Source organism: Vipera ursinii (genome assembly GCF_947247035.1).
Source record: "Vipera ursinii genome assembly, chromosome: 5".
In the NCBI taxonomy this organism is placed as follows: Eukaryota; Metazoa; Chordata; class Lepidosauria; order Squamata; family Viperidae; genus Vipera; species Vipera ursinii.
The window spans coordinates 49,355,208-49,371,322 of NC_139518.1; the positions used below are offsets into that span (position 1 = coordinate 49,355,208).

General features: G+C 37.9%; 1 protein-coding gene across 1 annotated transcript in view; it reads left to right on the top strand.

The window, feature by feature from the left end:
* LOC310640779 (VPS10 domain-containing receptor SorCS3-like) overlaps positions 1 to 16,115 on the top strand; it is a gene marked incomplete at its 3' end in the record, with an annotated part of 510,250 nt that overhangs the window by 349,524 nt on the left and 144,611 nt on the right. Inside the window, exon 6 of the mRNA XM_083363297.1 lies at positions 8,455 to 8,519. Within this exon, the coding sequence (XP_083219423.1) occupies positions 8,455 to 8,519 (65 nt within the window). The remainder of the gene's footprint in view (positions 1 to 8,454; positions 8,520 to 16,115) is intronic.

Below are 16,115 nucleotides of genomic sequence, written 5' to 3' on the forward strand. Positions count from 1 at the left end.
CCCTGTAATCACTTCAGACATGGAAGAGGTTGCCTACAGAAATTGTTCTCTCTCTCTCTCTCTCTCTCTCTCTCTCTCTCTCTCTCTCTCTCTCTCTCTCTCTCTCTCTCTCTCCCCTCCCCCACCCAACTTGTAGAGCAGAGAATTTGCTTAAACAAACGAGGAGGACAAAAATAAGAAAGCAAGATGCTGGTTTCAGTTGTGGTTGCTAAATGAGTACCTTTCTCATTTCTTCTCTCTTTCCCTGCTTCTTCCAACATTGCCCAAAAAGCTTTTTACTCTGGAGAAAGAAGGAATTGGACACTTTCATTTTATGTGCTTGGTTTAACTTTATTAAGCAAGTCACTTTTTATTAAGCAATCACTCTATTTCAGCCCAATTCTCTTGTTATTGTTGTGGGGAAAATTGGAGGAGGAAAGAGTATTGTGTGTGATGGCTGCCTTGAGTTATATATAAAAATAATAAAGATGGGATATAAATAAATAATTTTTTTAAAAAATGTTATGATTCATATTAACTTTATTAAACTTATTTCTAGGTTATTAACTTTGTTTTATCTTCCCTAGTCTGTTGTAAAGGAGAGAAGATTTCTTCTACTTGCATTTCAGCATAAGTAGAATTACACAACAATGGGCCAATACATGAATTGAAACTTCATAATCATCCAGACTTCTCACTTCTTCAATATACATCAATACATTTATTCAGAGTATAATGGACACAACATGCATGTAATAGAGAAAGAACCCACTTAAAGTTTAGCACTTATCTTTTAAAAAACTTAGTGTTGTGTTTTCCTGCTTTGCAAATATAATGTGCTGTTAAAAATACAACTGCCTTTTTACAAAAAAAAAAAATAATTTAGTTTTTCTATTATTTCTTTTCCAGAATTAGGCACATAAAAATGCTTCCTTTTTTTGATCACCATCAACAGAAAGGTTCTTGACATCCATCAAGAATGTAATTATTATTTTGCACTATCCAAGATTTCAAAATATTTTTTCCACAATGCTATATTTGGAGAACAGATAGCCCTTTATTTACAATCATTCATTTAACAATAATCCAAGCCTCAGAAAGGGTGCTTTATAGCCTGTGAAGCACTCCCACTTATCCAAAATGTTATATTACTACTCCTGCAGTCACATGATTGTGACTTGTTTGCTTGGCAACCTGTACATACAACAGGTTGCCTAGTGCCCCATGATCATGTGATCACCATTTGCAATCTTCTCTATCGGCTTCTCCAGGAAAGTCAATGGGGAAGGTAGCAGGGAAGGTTTCAAGCTGCTGCCACTTGCCAAGAGGAATGCATCTCTGGGAATTGGCTGCAAGAGCTGCCTGCTAAGGTGAGATGAATTCCTCTGGCAGGGCCCAGAAATGGAGCTAAAATCCTGATGTTTTAGGCTCCATTTCTGTACCCTGTCAGAGGAATTCCCTTCTGTGCATGGAGGGGAGGTGAAGACCTGTGAAGGAATGCAGAAAAGAAATTCAAATCCTGAAAATTTAAAGTCTCTTCCTATTCCCCCATTGAGGGAGTTCCCTTCTGAACACAGAGGTGAGCTGAATTCCTTTAAAAGACAGATCTTTCAGCCAGTCCCCAGAGATGAGAGGTAGGTAAAATAGCAATAGCAACAGTGCTTAGACTTATATACCATCCCAAAGTGCTTTACAGCACTCTCTGAGCAGTTTTATAATGTCAGTATATTGTTCCAAACAATCTGTGTTCTCATTTCACCAATTTCTAAAGGATGGAAGGCTGAGTCAACCTTGAGCCCATCAGGATCAAACTCGAGGTTGTGGGCAGAGTTAGTCTGCAATACTGCACTCTTAACTTTTATGTAGTGGGTTAAGTCAATAGGCAAGGAGCGAAACAGCATCAATGCATCTCTTTATTGTCTCCAGAAAACCACTGCTCAGCTACAGGTAATGGCCAGTACTTATACACATAAGCGCTCAGGTGTTCCTCCAATTACCTGCCTGAATTCTCCAGCCCCAAATACAAATGTTCCCACTGAAACTGTTGGGACTGACCGTTAAGCTAGCCCCTGAGGGCTAGCCTTGGCTTGGCAGGAAATGCCTACTTAGCTTCTCCACAATAGGCGAGGGTCAATGGCTTGCATCATTACACTCCAGTACATAACACTAACTACTGAGCTACCAGGGCTACAGTGCAAGCAGAGCACAAAGAGACAGTGTAGTAAAGTAAGGAGAGCTGGATGCCTTAAGTCAGTGGAGGAGACCCTGGGAAGACTGGTGCAGGTCTGTGTGCAAGTATCTCTTTAGTTAGATTTCAGCAGGGATGATTTTCAGTTTCCGAGAGAGAAAGCAGGGTAAGGAGGTATCTGTGAGTAGGTATCTGTGAGTGGGGGAGGGCCAGAAGATTCGGCTCAGGCCTTCTTAGTCTCCCCGCTCAGAAGCTAAAAATTGAGCTTGGATTTTAGTAGGAAGGATTTTCAGTTCTTGAGCAGAGCCTCCAGGGATCCCCTTCCCTGCCACCTTCTGCTCTTTACCTAGACACTTCATCTGTTTAAACAAGATCATTTAATGACTGCAAGTGGGCATGTTGGGATTATGTTGATTTTAAAAGCAGTCATGATGTTTTGCTTAATAACTGCTTCATGTTAAAAGATTTTCATATATGATCTGTATTTATCAGTACAAGTATAATACAGAATACATGTAAGTATAACATAATATGTAAGAATGAACAAAAATAAAATTCCAAAGATTTTTTTTTGTCAATATCTGCTTGATAAACTATCTATGCAATTTCTATTCCAAGCATTAAGATCATCTTGAAGTTTCCAGGTTATATTAAAAACAGTTTGTAATCTTGGAAAGTGCAAAATAATAATTATGTTCTTGAAAGAACAACAAGAACTTTCCTGTTGATTTTGGTCAAAAAAGGGAAGCATTTTTGCTTGAACTTATCATATATCAACCAAAGTAAAAGGGCACTTTTAAGGATAAAAGTGAGAAAAATAGTGAACACCTGTGTAATGCTTCCACTGTCATTTGTGTGCTGTGATATGCAGAGCAGAAATGATCTATGCCAGAAAGTCCATGTGAAACACCCCATTATTTTTCAACAAAGTAACATAATTCCACAATTACTTCATTTGTCTTCTACTTCCAACAGAGGATGTAACTCACTGAAACCCCTTGTAACCCGCCTAATTACCTGAAATACATGTGAAAATGCATATTTTCATTTCTCTGCAGAATGTAGATATGTTCCAAGTGAATTTTACCTGAGGCTGAATTCAGCCTTTTCTCTTGATTTCCTTAATCATTTGTGAAATTAGTTTATCAGGATTGTATTTTAAATGGACTTCTCTACAGATTATCAGATATTACTGTTAATATAAAATTGCTTAGATTTGTTACTCTGTTCTTCTCAAATAATATTTAGCCAAGAGATAATTGTAGTTATTTACTTCAGTGATCATAAAATATTTCCCATTTTTCTGAAAAATAGCTCTTTGCTTTATTTTAGTACAAGTTACTTATTCTTGTTGATATATTGAGGTGATTAATAAATAAAATTTATTGTAAAGTTGTTTTATAAAGTCTTTAGAAAAACAGGCCAATTTTCATTGACAACACAATAGCATATCTAAAAGCCATTTTTATTTTAAGAGTATTTTAAATTGAGAATTACTCTATTACCAAACCAAGCCTTAAATTCAATCCAACTATTCCTGCACGTGGAATTAAAAAAAAAAAAACTTGAGTGAAATCCAGGGACTTTCATGGGAATTGCAAGAAGCAATATCAGAACAGTTATAACAGACTTAAAAATAAATAAAAAGATAAATTTAAAAGATAAAAGAGCATTCAGCACAATAGCTCCACAAGTTAAGATAAGCATTCCTAAGCAAAATTCTGGGCTGATGGACGAGAATTTTCACCACAAACTTAACTGTATTTTTTTTCTTTATCTTTGGAACTCTTTGGTTCTTGAGGCATTAGGCATCAGGGCACTGTAGGTTTGTGATAAAAGTATCTGGAAACATAAGGGAAAGGAGTGATTTACTTGTCTGGAAAATAATCTGTTATTTACAGTTCTGTTTCCCCATATTAAGTGGGGAAAATTTGCCAACAAAAAAGCGGTTTCTATTCTAAGCCTTTGATTAATTTGGGAGAAGTTACTTCATAAATCACATAGACAATTATAGATTTTTGTTTTGCTTTGTTTTTGCCAACTATTTCTGAGACTAAGTATTCATTTACATGCCAGTCTTAATGCTCACAAAAGCAATATTTGTTTTGTTCAAGGTGTCTTGAACTATATATATATATATATATATATACCGTATATACTTGAGTATAAGCCGAATTTTTCAGCCCACTTTTTGGGCTGAAAAATTCCACTTCGGCTTATACTCCAGTCAACAAAAAAAACTTACCAAGGACTTGTGCGCGGCCGAGGCTTTGGTGCTTCCGGGATCGCGCGCACCTCTCCCAAGCCACCGCCGTCCGCAGACCTGCCGAAGTTTGGGGAGGTGCGCGCGCAAACCTCCCCAAACGTCGGCAGGTCTCCGGACCTCCGCGCCCTGCCTGCCTGCTTCTTTCCGCAGCGGAAAGAAGCAGCCTGCCTGCTTCTTTCCACTGCGGAACGAAGCAGCCTGCCTGCTTCTTTCCGCTGCGGAACGAAGCAGCCTGCCTGCTTCTTTCCGCTGCGGAACGAAGCAGCCTGAACGAAGCAGGCTGCTTCTTTCCGCTGCGGAACGAAGCAGCCTGAACGAAGCAGGCTGCTTCTTTCCGCTGCGGAAAGAAGGCTGCTTCTTTCCGCAGCGGAAAGAAGCAGCCTGCCTGCTTCTTTCCGCTGCGGAACGAAGCAGCCTGAACGAAGCAGAAAGCGAACGAAGCAGCTTGTTAGGTACTCATTGCATTTTTCTTGACAGTTCTGAATGCTCTGAATTTTCTGCAAGGTGTCTGCAAGGAATATAAATTCTTCCATTCCCCACTATCCAGTCAGAGCTGAAGAAGCTTCTTGGATGAGAAGTGAAATGTCTTCAAAGAAAAAAGAAGAAAGTCCAGTTGCCTTGTGAAAAAACACTTTTGGGACAATCATGACCGGGATGACTGAGAATCTCCAGAGACATTTAGCTATGCACTTTGGGATGAACACCCTTTGAATTGTGTGGGAGTACGAACAGATTTCCAGAAAACATTCCAGACTACAGAAACCATTTGCGGTTCAGTTTGACATGCAGATTCATCCCCAATAGCCTGTGCCTGTCTTCAACAGTGAAGGGACACAGGGCAGAAAACATCCTGCAGCCAAGAAGGCTTCACACACATTTGCACTACCCAGGTGACCATGAGGACGCAGATAAACCTCTAGACTACTGCAACACTCTCTACATGGGGCTGCCCTTGAGGACCACTCAGAGGCTTCAGCTGGTGCAGAATGCAGCTGCGCGAGTTGTGATGGGTGTTCCCCAATACTCCCGTGTAACACCTCTTCTCCGCGAGCTGCATTGGCTTCCAGTTGCCCTCCGGGTGAGATTCAAGGTGCTGGTGATGACCTATAAAGCCCTAAATGGCTTGGGTCTGGATTATCTGAGGGAACACCTGCTCCCGACATTAACTCCCCATCGTCCTGTGCGCTCCCACAGGGAGGGCCTTCTTAGGGTACCGCCGGTGAAGGATTACCGGTGGGTGACTCCCAGAGAGAGGGCCTTCTCTGTGGGTGTGCCCGCCCTTTGGAACCAACTTCCTATGGAACTTAGGACTGCCCCCAACCTCCATTCATTTTGCCAGGACCTAAAAACTTGGCTCTTTGAGCTGTCTGGCCTAGACTGAGGGGTTTTTAATTGGGTTTTAAAGTTTTTAACTTTTGGGCTTAAATTTAATTAATTGTTTTAAATTTATTTTAACTTTTGTACTGTATGGTTTTAATTGCCCTGTAAACTGCCCTGAGTCCTATGGGAATAGGGCGGTATGTAAGATAAATAAATAAATAAATAAATAAATAAATAAATAAATAGCCTCAACAACTCTCTAAAAGAATGCAAATGACCAGCTGTCTGCAAGGAATATAAATCCTTCCATTCCTTACCATCCAGTCAGAGCTGAAGAAGCTTCTTGGATGAGAAGTGAAATGTCTTCAAAGAAAAAAGAACCTTTGGGACATCTTTTTCATTGTGGAAATATATTTGGTTCCAAATATACTCCAAATATAGTAATAATACTTTTACCCTGCATTCAGTTGATAGGCCATTAATTTTTCTGACATTGTTTTTTTCAAAATATTTCTGTTTAATAAAATCAAGCTTCCTGTAGATCTCTCTTGCTTCCAATAAATCTGTTGATTACATATGGTTTTTTTTTCCTGAAACCAAGACTGGGTTAAGTTTATGGCTTAATTCTAACTGTTTTGGCTCATCCAGTAATAGATCCTTCTATTTTTTGCATAGCTTTTTATCTGATGCCAGAGAGATAAATATGTCATAAATATTTTACTAGCATCTCATACCGGTAATAAGGGAACATCAGGAATAAAATTGATTTGAAAGTTGCTCTATAGTATTTGGTAACACATATGTTGTCCTATAATAATAATAGTTCATTAAGTCTTACTTATTCAGTCTTGGAATTCTTTAATTAATCTTGACATTATCAGAGTATTGGATTATAAACTGTCACCTCCACGTCTATGAATTTGGTTAATGATGGATTACAAATTCAAAACATCTGTCTTCTTGAATCAATTTTTATGACTTATTAAAGAATACTCATACTTGTGTGGGTTGTATATGCATGCTTCTAAACAATGCAGCATGTACAAGCTGAAATATTTTGAAGACGTTTTCTGAAGTTATCATTTTATTCATATAGGGGAGGACTGGAAAAACACATATGGACAAAAAAGTTTTATTTTTCTTCAAACTAACTTGTGACACCAGTATGCCTACTTTTGCACCTACTCTATTGCACATCTATATGCTGAGAACTTCTCAATCAGAAATGATGGTTACGTTTTCCCAAAAGACATAGGTTTTTCATTGGGTCTTTCCCTGCTGGGGCTTTTGGCTGTGTGTTAACAAGCATTCTTAATTTCAGCTGGTAAACAGGCTATATAGCTTTAACTATTGCTCATAGTTGGCCACCTAATGAGAAGGAAGGACTCACTGGAGAAGAGCCTAAATGTTGGGAAAGATTGAGGGAAATAGAAGAAGGGGATGACAGAGAATGAGATGGCTGGATGGAGTCACTGAAGCAGTAGGTGTGAGCTTAAATGGATTCCAGAAGATGGTAGAGGACAGGAAGGCCTGGAGGAACGTTGTCCATAGGGTCGTTATGGGTCGGACACAACTTTGCAGCTAACAACAACAACATTGCTCATATGAGACAGTACAAGTAACATTTAGAAAAAGAATTATGACCAAGGAACCACAGGGTCAAAACATTACCAGCTGTTGTAGCTTAATGGATTGTGTTAAGCAAGTCACTTCCTTTCAGTCCAACCTACTTCTTAGGCTTGTGGTTGTGCAATAAATATTATGAATGTCACCTTGGTCTCTTGGAGAAAAAAAGGGATAATATTTAATTAATCAAATAAATAAAAATGGATGTCAAAATATAAAAGAATTTAAAGGTAACCTTGGAAAAGGCATGGACAAACTGTTAAGGATGGGATTAGACAATGGATAACATGATCCAAAGACTGAAGCAAGCATGAGAAAGAAAGAAAGAAAGAAAGAAAGAAAGAAAGAAAGAAAGAAAGAAAGAAAGAAAGAGAGAAAGAAAGAAAAAGAAAGGAAAGAAAGAAAGAAAGAAAGAAAGAAAGAAAGAAAGAAAGAAAGAAAGAAAGAAAGAGCAGCAGGGATAAATTTGGACAGGCTTTCAAGTTTCTGTTATTATACACTACAATAATAAAGTGGCACATTTTAGAATCCTTGCTGTATCTTTTTCTTAGCCTACCCCAAAATACTGATACAATAATACCATGGTAGATATGTTTGAGCAATATTCTCATAGTATGAAATGTGAAGACCAATTTATTAATGTACTTTGTGTCACCCTGGATCATAATTGAAGCAGACAAAAAGCCTTTCTTGGCATTAATTACAATATGTATTCCAATCCTAGATGTTATACTTAACAACTAGTTTTCCCCCCTAATTTATCAGCAAACATTTTCAGAGATGGGATATTTGAATGTAGGTTCTACATGGAGGTTCTTAAAAGTAAATGAAATAAATGAAAATGTCTTCTCTGCTAATTCTATGTGCTTTTAAAACTAAACTATTAGGTCCATGTTTGTTGCTTTCTTTTTCATGCATTGAGTAAATTGCAATTTTAGGTTGGGTTGTTTAAGATGAGAGGCCAAGTGTTTTTTCTCCACTCATTTCTCAATCCATCTTCGCCTTTGCCTACCATTATGCATTCTGCTGCACAGATTGATTTGTTTCTTTTCTGCTGCTTCTTCTTTTCTCTCAGGTCTGTCACGGATTTGGACAAGGAGCCTGACCTTGTACATATGGAAGCTCGGACACCAGATGGACGTGAGTGTCTCAGCACCAAGTCTATCAAGCCAAAGAGGAAGAGATTCAATTTCATTTTACTTAGTTTTGTTTTTTGATTTGCATTTTAATTGATAGGGAAAATGTGAATCACCAAGCTCTCTTTGCTGTATGTTCCAGCCCTAGGTACCAGGAGAATACAATTCTACAACTTTCATTTCTGTGGAAAGAAATAGAAGGAGAAGGGAACACAAACTTACTAGAGGCAGTAAATAAGGGGGAAATATACCTTTTATGTTAAGACAAAAAAGAATATGTTGGAATGACTATGTATCTCCCAGTCTCTCATTCTCTCCCCCTCCTCCATATCCATATATGGCACTCTTGGCTTCTACCTCAAGCTGGTTTAAAGAGGAGCAAGCCAGAGTCCCTGGTTCATAAACAAAACATGGATGAAGCCATATGGGTGAGTTTGTTGTACTTGCTGGGATAAGAAACCAATAAGAGCACTTCCATTTGTCTGCTAGAATAAGAATTTGATAGCTATTAGGTTTTTGTTCTGTGTGTCATTTAAATGGCCCAATTAGAATCTGGGTGTTAGGGTAAGAGAGATCAAGAGTGAGAAGAAACTGGGATTTTAAAACAGCTAGTTTCTCATTTTAATTAGTAGTTTTATAACACTTCTACTTTATAGTATCACCTTGCCATGAGATGGGTGGCAAACAAATTTAAAAATGAAATAAATAAAAAATAAAGTTAGTGCACCTTTATATAAAGAATATTTATATAAAAACAGCTTTTATTTATTTCTAGGAAAAAATTAGACTGAATATGTTTTTAAAAAGGGAAATGCTCTAATTTGACATCCATTACCAAAGAATAGTACAGAATTACAATTAGACTTTGCACCTTAATTCTGCTTTCTAAGCCTCTTATGTATTGCAAGAGAATACAAAATAGAATACAGATTTGCATAATGTCACAACTGCTAATCTACATGTATATATGCGAACTTGAAATAATAGCCTCAGTTTAAATGGAAATACAATACATCTCACCACTGTCTTCAAACTTCTTGAAAGGTCAGATTCATTTAGAGATAAGTACTGCCAGCAACTGGAAATCCCTAATTAAGTAATGCTAGTTACTGTTAACATCATGCGCAGTTAACCGAGAACATGGTGTTTGTTCACTTCACTAATTTATAAAAAATCTTATTATATTTTCATATTTTATGTTATCAAGAGTTGTGATGGATTCATAAGGCCTATAAATTTAATAACTTAGTCAAGAATTATCTGGACAACTTTGTCCTGCTTGGGCTTCAGGAAAATGTTGAACACATTTTTTCCCCTCGTGGCTGAGGATGAAGGTCTTTGTGGTATATGATATTTATATTTTACCAGTTTTTTTATCTTTTGTAAAAGTAACTATAATATTTTAAAATATGTATTTACAGTTTTACAGTATTGTTTTGTTTTGGCTTAACATAATTAGTCACCCCAGCCTTTTTTCTTTTTAGTAGCACATAAGCAAAAAAACAAAAAAACAACAACCAGTGCAAACAAATCTAGTTTATGCCAACACTATTGCCCATACGTTCCCATACTTGGAAACCAAATCTATATAAAAATTTTATCCTATAAACTTCTCATAACTCTCTTTTGAGATTTCATCAATGTTTATACCCATGTGTTTTTTTTAAAAAAAGAATCTTCCTTTTGGGAAATTCATTCTTCTTTCTTATTTGTTTTCCAGTTGCATCCTCATTCATTCATGCCTCTATCTTCAAATTATTTTGAGATATTTATTTTGTACTGGTTAGTCACTTTTATATTCAGTCTATATTCACATTTAACATTTACTTTTAATATTTGTCACAAAGGACGGCAAACATACAGGTTCCAGGATAATGTTACACATAATGTTCTTTTTTTGTAAAAGAAAAAGGTGCCGGAACTCACACATGTTATACAACCCGCCTTGTCTACCCTACAAGGTTCCATCCAAAAAAAAAAAAAAAGGTGCTGGAACTCTGTTCTGAGCGTTCTATGACAAAAAAAGCCCTGATGTTACAAGATCCAATCTGGGTCGGTCATTGGGACCAGAGGTTTAGTCTTCTGAGCTTTCAGACTTATGTTGAAGCCCATCCTCAGGGAACATCTCTGAGTTGTCAGACACCTTCTGGTGAGAGACAAGTTCCTTGAGGATGGGTCCCGGTGACCGACCCAGATTGAATATTTATTTATTTATTTATTTATTTATTTATTTATTTATTTATTTATTTATTTATTTATATTTCGCCCTTTCCCGAAGGACTCAGGGCAGTTTACAGGGTGATTAAAACAAAAAATGCAAAAGTTAAAAACAGTTTAAAAAATTATATCCGTCCCTGAACAAATAAAACCCCAGTTAAAATTAAAATTATTTTTTTTTAATATTTATCCTTATAACCCTACTCACTTCCATTTAACAAAATGGACAGAAACATTCTTAATGAAAGAAATGTAGTGGTTAAGACAACATGCTAGAAACCATGAGACCCTGAGATTTAGTCCCACCTTAGGCACAAAGCCAGCTGTGCAAACTTGGGCCACTCACTTTCAGCCTAGGAAGGAGCACTTTTGAAAATCCTTGCTGAGAAAACTGCAAGAATTTTTTCCAAAAATTGGACACAACTGAACAGACAGAAAACAATCTCCCAAGATGCAAAAAATTAATTTAATTAGACTAATTTACATTAAAAAGCAAAACCTTCAAGTAAAACTCATGTATCAGTGAAGCTAACATTCAAGTCTCTTACTGGTTAAATTCCCAAAAATGTATGATGCGGCATTGTGGTTTTACACTGACTATTTGGGTTATGCTTAGAAAAACAACAAAAATCACTGCTGTATCTTCAACATTTCCATATCTTGCAGCAATAAAAATTCCCTCACTGCCTCTCCTTACAAAAAGAAGAAGACAAACCTGAGCCTGGGCAACTTGATTTGAGAAAAGCTGAGAGAAAATGGATCAGATTCAAAAACAAATATGATGAAAACATTGGAAATTAAGTGTACAAAAACAGAGGGTTTCCACTACATATAGTAATACATGATCTGGAAATGAATCAGCCCAGCTATTCATATCCAAAGCTGTTTCCAAACTGGCAAAGAATTATTGAATGAAAATGCCAAAATCTTGGGTGCTCCTCATAGGACTGCTAAAAGTTCTTTTTCTCCCTGTTTTTCAAATTAAATAGAATTAAAGTTCTTATATCACAGCAGAATATATTTTCTTTGTAATAATAAATGTATTATTTATGGTATCTTAAATAATACATACTTCATTGTGCCTTCTTGTATTTCCCTTTGATGTTATGTTAAGAGTGACAAGTGTTGAAACATAATTATCTAATCTAAAAACTTAAAAGACATTTGAATGGCATCCAAAGATTAGGGGCAAGGTTATTTTATCTCGCTCAGTAATTTTTATTTTCCATTAGAGGTACTGGAATTTTCCCTAGTATCTTTATTGGCTCATAATTTCATTAATACAACATATGTATTTTCCAAGAACAGAGCAGGATTATTGTACCATGCCATTTGCTCTGATTAGAAAACATTACAGTGTTGACTCCTTGGAGAGACAATATCCTATTTCTGGTCCTGTCTTGCTCATAAGCTTTTCAAGTCTGCCAAGGATTCTCTACGTTTCAGCTTCCAGAAAATGTACGAAGGTCATTGTGATAGCCCATTTCATATCCTAGAAAATACATGTGAATCCCTGACTGGATGGTCAGCTGATTTGATCCACTTCAATCAAACAGGACCCTAGATCACAAATGAAGACCTTGGGTTTCTTAGTCAAGGCTTAATCGTTCAAGCCACATTGCCATTCTGGATTCCAAAACAGGTCTGAAAGAAAGGAAAGAAAAGTCACTCTTCAGCAGCTAGTCTTATCTGTTCTTCTGTCAGCTTTACCAGGTAGACCAAATAGAAAACACAACCCAAAAAGATAATTCCACTTTATTATAAAGCTGCGTTAATAGAACTTGGCAAGTCTGAAAGTACAATTTTCTCACGCTCTCCTTTACAATCTGACCAAACTAGGGAAGGTTCCTTCTGAACCTCTTGCCCCACCCAGTTTGCAATCCGTTCATTTAGCTGTGTTTCTAAGAAAGGCATATAAAATTATTTTATTTTATCACTTTTTTGATTGAAGATCTGGCTTAAGTTCTTACAGACGTATATAACCTATGAAATGAGCTTTTCAAGATCTAGAAATGTTGCTTTTAGAAACTGAAGATGGAGCAAAAATATGTCTTGTGCCAATAATTCTTTGCTGAAGGGCTCATGCCCACTTATACACAACCTTTCCTTCTTCTTTCCATTAAGTGTACAAGAGTTCTATCTGATTCCTTAGAGTAGGTCCATGGCCACAGAGTTTCCCATCAGTGGAGGTATAAGTTCTGTTGCAGCAAGAGTTGTCTATTATTTCCTGCAGTTGCTTCTCACTGGTCTGTCTAGTTTAGCTTTCTCTCCCTTTGCTTTGCTGTTCTGTGGTTTGCTCTGCTTGGCCTGACACTTTAGCACTTCTCAGATCTATCAAATTCCATTTTGAATTAGCCAAAAAGGAAGTTAAATGTGATTGCACATTCAGCCTTTTTATTAACACCACCCTGACCATAGGAGTAGAGGGAGAAGTAATTAGCTGTTTGCTTTCTGGACAAACAGCAGGGAAAGTGTGCTTCCTGAATGATGTTGCTTTAAGCTGCTGGGTAAAGATAACTAAACTGCAGTCAGAGCTATATTTCACAGTGGGAAAGGTGAACTACATTGCCTCATAAAAAATGATTGATGATCAATTATAATAGAAGCCAATCATATAAAACTATAAAGCAAGAACATAATACATATACAAAGCAAATAAGACCATTAATAATAATGAATGTAACAGATAAAATCAAAATAAAACTATTAGCAAATCAATAGAATGTCAACTCTTAATGGAAGGAGAATGTTGTTTATGTTGTGATGGAAAGACCCATTATGCAAGTTCCCCAGGCGGGTGGGCAAGATACATAACAAAATGAAAACATACAACCATCATCAATCCATCATATGTATTAAACTTACATACACATTATAGATGAAGAATAGAATACTTCTGATTGTCAGTTACAGGCAGTTGACAGCTTAAAACACTCAAACATATTACTAATAAGCTAGAAAACCTATTGGACAATAACATTGCATTTCCTCAGGCATTTGGAGGCAAACTGCTACTTGTATCCAAAGAACCACCAACCAACCTGAACCAGATTCTCATAAGCAACAACAAACAACATACATATTTATGCCAATATGAGAATCAGACACTGCAAAATCTCAAATGTCTCTTTTGACCATTTATCTACATCAACAACTCAATCACAGGACTTAGCAAGTATACAAAAGATTATAGGTACCTTCGCCTTTCTACTTCTAATGGAATAAATATCATCATCTCCCAGCATTGTTCTTTGAATTCTACATAGGACAAATAGGAAAAAAAAATTGCAACAGAAGTAATGGATAGAAACTTGACATGACGACTGACAACAAATAGTAATATCAGATCATTTCAAATTCTCAGGATACTCTGTGGACAATCTCAAAGGGATTGTTTTGGAAAAATGAGTTTTTAACAGCACTATTGAGAGATAAATTATTTGAACTCACAGTCGAAAAGGATCAGACAATCTCAGAGAAGTCTAAAAAACAACAACAATCCCACAATGTCTTTCTAACATATTATAATTTGCACAGGTTAGCCTAGTGCGCCAGTTGCGCCGCTTTTTGGACCGAGATGTCCTATGACGGTTACCCATGCCCTCGTCACTTCTCGTTTGTATTACTGCAATGCTCTTTACATGGGGCTGAGGTGCTGGCTGTGTCATAACACAGCCCATTGCCCAGGTCGTTACAACACAAAGGACTAACGAGCACACAGCCAGCACCTCAGCCACACAAGTTGTTACAAATCAGCCAACTAATCCCCTAACAATAACCCCATCAACCAATCATGATGTAACATCACAGCCAACCAATCTGCTTACAGCAACAAAGCCAGCACCCCACACATCCCCACCAGTATTTATAGAGAGATGGCAGCTCCGATCACGCTTCACTCGCATAAGCATGAAACCGAAGACACCAGCCTGAAGATGACGAGTGGGACCTCGTCGAACCGTTGCCAAGACACAATTAATCCTACATGGGAAAAGACCCGAATATGCCAAGACCTGTATATACAGTATATATGTTTTCTGAGGTTTTCGCGGGTGTTTGTATGTACATCTTTGGTCATTCAGGTTTTTTCCCACGTAGAATTTGAGGTATCAGGGCAATGTTTCGACGAAATCTCATCCGTCATCCTCAGGCTGGTGACTTCAGCTTCATTCTTCTGGGAGAAGTGTGTGGTAGTGGCTGTTTTTTTCTTATTTTTTAAACTGCCAGAGGGGGGGTGTTCTGTGGGTGGAGGCTTGGCTGTGTTCTGATGGGGTGGAGGTGTGCTCTGATTGGGTGGGGGGTTAGCTGTGTTCTGATTGGGTGGGAGTGTGTTTTGAATGGGGGCTGTGTTCTGATTGGGTGGGGGTGTGTTTTGAGTGGATGGGCTGGTCTCAGCTGCCAGCCTTATACATGAGCTGGTGAGTTGTGCTGCTATTGTTCGGCTCTGTGTTTGTGGTGGTGCCATGTTTTTATAGTGGGTGTCAGTTTGCTTATTGTGTGGTTTGGAGGGGTTTAAAGTGGCTAATGTTGCAGCTGTAGTTAGGTTTCTGTTTTGTGGTTGTGTGTCGTTATCGTTGTGGGTTCGGATTTGCTTTTTGAATGGTTGTGTGGTGGTGATGTCATGTGATGTTATCATGAATGTTATGTGATGTTATCTCTGAATCAGAGAAGCCATCGAGATAGAAAAACGCCCCCACAGCATGAACAAACGAGATGATACCTCTCGCCTACCAGCCATTTGGAAACCTGCCTTGATTGACAGACGAGTCCCAACCACCAAGAATGATACCAGACCCAAACTCATGATAACATCACATGACATCACCACCACACAACCATTCAAAAAGCAAATCCAAACCCACAACGATGAGACCAGCCCATCCACTCAAAACACATCCCCACCCAATCAGAACACAGCCCCCATTCAAAACACACTCCCACCCAATCAGAACACAGCTAGCCCCCCACCCAATCAGAGCACACCTCCACCCCATCAGAACACAGCCAAGCCTCCACCCACAGAACACACCCCCTCTGGCAGTTTAAAAAATAAGAAAAAACAGCCACTACCACACACTTCTCCCAGAAGAACGAAGCTGAAGTCACCAGTCTGAGGATGACGGATGAGATTTCGTCGAAACCTCCAATTCTACGTGGGAAAAAACCTGAATGACCAAAAGATCTACATATGTGTGTGTGTGTGTTTGTGTGTGTGTGTGAGAGAGAGAGAGAGAGAGAGAGTGTTTTTGGCTTGCTAACAAAGAATAAAGGGAGACTAACAAAGAATAAAAGCAAGCCAAAATATTTACACAAATATGAGTTGCCACTGCTGTGGCTACTGCCTGTAAATGGCCTTGGGCTAGGCTGAAACAGGAAATAAGAT